The sequence below is a fragment of the Fulmarus glacialis genome, unplaced genomic scaffold (assembly GCF_000690835.1).
Source record: "Fulmarus glacialis isolate BGI_N327 unplaced genomic scaffold, ASM69083v1 scaffold37854, whole genome shotgun sequence".
NCBI classification, from domain to species: domain Eukaryota; kingdom Metazoa; phylum Chordata; class Aves; order Procellariiformes; family Procellariidae; genus Fulmarus; species Fulmarus glacialis.
Window position 1 is genome coordinate 2,122 of NW_009208050.1, and position 2,007 is coordinate 4,128.

The 2,007-nt window shown below is 51.4% G+C and overlaps 1 protein-coding gene across 1 annotated transcript in view; it reads right to left on the reverse strand.

Moving 5' to 3' along the window:
- Positions 1-292: 292 nt before the first annotated feature.
- Positions 293-2,007, reverse strand: part of LOC104075745 (netrin receptor UNC5C-like) — a gene marked incomplete at its 5' end in the record, with an annotated part of 18,175 nt that continues 16,460 nt past the window's right edge. The window contains one exon of the mRNA XM_009576355.1: positions 293-601. Coding sequence (XP_009574650.1) covers positions 293-601 — 309 coding nt within the window. The remainder of the gene's footprint in view (positions 602-2,007) is intronic.

The window sequence follows — 2,007 nt, forward strand, 5'->3', positions numbered from 1 at the left end:
ATTTATATGTCTCCCCATCTCTGGGGAGCTGGCACTTAGCATTAAAAATACATGAATAATGAATGAAGCCCTGTGTACCTTATGGCCTTTTAATAATGCAGAAATCTTAGGATTCAGGATATGATACAGGTAAACAAAGGAAAAAGACTGGTGGGCGGAAAATAGTGTGAGATCCCTACGCAAAGGACAATTTATAGGGTGTGGGTTAAACTGTAAAACAGCAGCTTGTTGTCAAGCTCTTCTTCTTATCGGAAAAATAACCCAGAGAGCAGGAATACATGGAGCAGAGGGTCTAGTCACCGCTATGACTGCAGTCCTGTGAGAGCTGGAGAGGGAGAGGGAAAGCGAGCAAGAGAGCAACAACCACCTTAAGGGCATCCTGCGTGTCGTCGAGGCAGTAGACCCGGATGCTGTACTCCAGCGAAGAGCAGGACAGCGGTCCAAAGATGGCCAGTTTGAGACGTTTGGCTGCTGCTTTGGTGATTGACTGGCCCACCAAGGCATACGTGCTGAGGGTTTCTGTCAGGATATGGCAGGCCTCTGGGTCCAGCTGGATATAGCACGGAGTGGTGAAGTTTTCCTCCCCGACCACCACCACATCCTAAGGGAGAAAGAGGCCAAGTTAGAGCTCCCAACCCCTCAGAGCTGCTATCCTTTGAGACAGCAATGCCCCTTTCAAGCCTGGATGACGCACAAAGTCCTTGCTGTTTGCACCTTAGATTAATCAAGATTTAAAACTCCTGCTTCTGGCTTTTCTCCTGCGTAGGCATGGGGAGGGGATGATTTCTCTGGGGTGCTGGTGGTGATGATGGTGGCAGAAACCTCCTCCTGCCCTCACTCCCGTAAGACTTGTAACTCTTTCCTCTGGGCCCTGCAGCAGCTTTTAAAGCCCTGGGCAGAGTTAAGCAAATTACGAAAATATCACCAATACTTTATTGAAAAAGATATTGCTAATAAACTAATCATTCGGTGACCACGATTTAACATCAGTAGTCGCAGGCGTGTTGAAGAAATAACTGCCCTTCACTTCCTAAGCATGACAATAAGGAGTTATAAAAACTCAAGGAAGGGAAGTAACCTCTACGATGGCTGAATGCCACATCTGCATGAAATATCACCTGCTGCTTCGTCAGAATAATCCTCTGTGACGAGACTGCAGGGTGAAATAAAAAAATACATATAGTCCGAATGCAGACAACCTCCCCACACTGTGCATAAAGGAAAACAGCTCCCCTGCTAATTTCTCCATTCAACCCTGCGTGTAATATCCTGCACGCAACACAAGGTGCTTTGAATGGCTTTGAGAGAGAGCAGAAACAAAAAGGCAGCAGTGGATGACGGCCGCCTCTTGCAAAGCCACCACGCGCCACATGATGCTCGGCACAACTCATCCGTTTCATCCCCGCTGCCTGCAGGTCTGCAGCACAACGTACCCATCTGGCAGCTGAGCAGCGCAAGCTCAACTGAAATTTGTCATTAAGCTTGGGCCCCCTGGTCTCAGGAAAGGCAAATGTGCCATGTTTGCAGGGGTGGCACAATCCTTCTGGAGGGCAAGGTGCTGCAGTGCTGATTGCACCCCCCTACGGCCACGCCAGCAGCTGGCTCTGGCAGGAGGCGCTGGCCCTGAGTGACGCTGCAGGGGTGTGCATGCATGCACGCGTGTGTGCACGTGTGCGTGCACGTGTGGGGCTCAGCTTGGAGGAGCTGCTCCAGAATTGAGCAGAGGAAGAAGATCGCCGTGCGATGGCCAGGGACCCCATGGATGCTGCGGAGGCTGCGCTGGCATTACAGCAAGTGCACGGCCGGCAGAGCAACCGCTCTGTCAAGGGCAGGAGGAGGATCGGGGAGAAAATGAAGAGGTGCCAGTAACACACAGACACAAATAAGGAACATATGTGCGGTGCCAAGCGTCAGGCCGGTGGGGTGCAGATTAGTTGGCGAGACAGACCCGTGTTCATTGCACACTCCCTCCCAGCATGAGGAAGAGCTGGTGCCACAGGCAGGGGG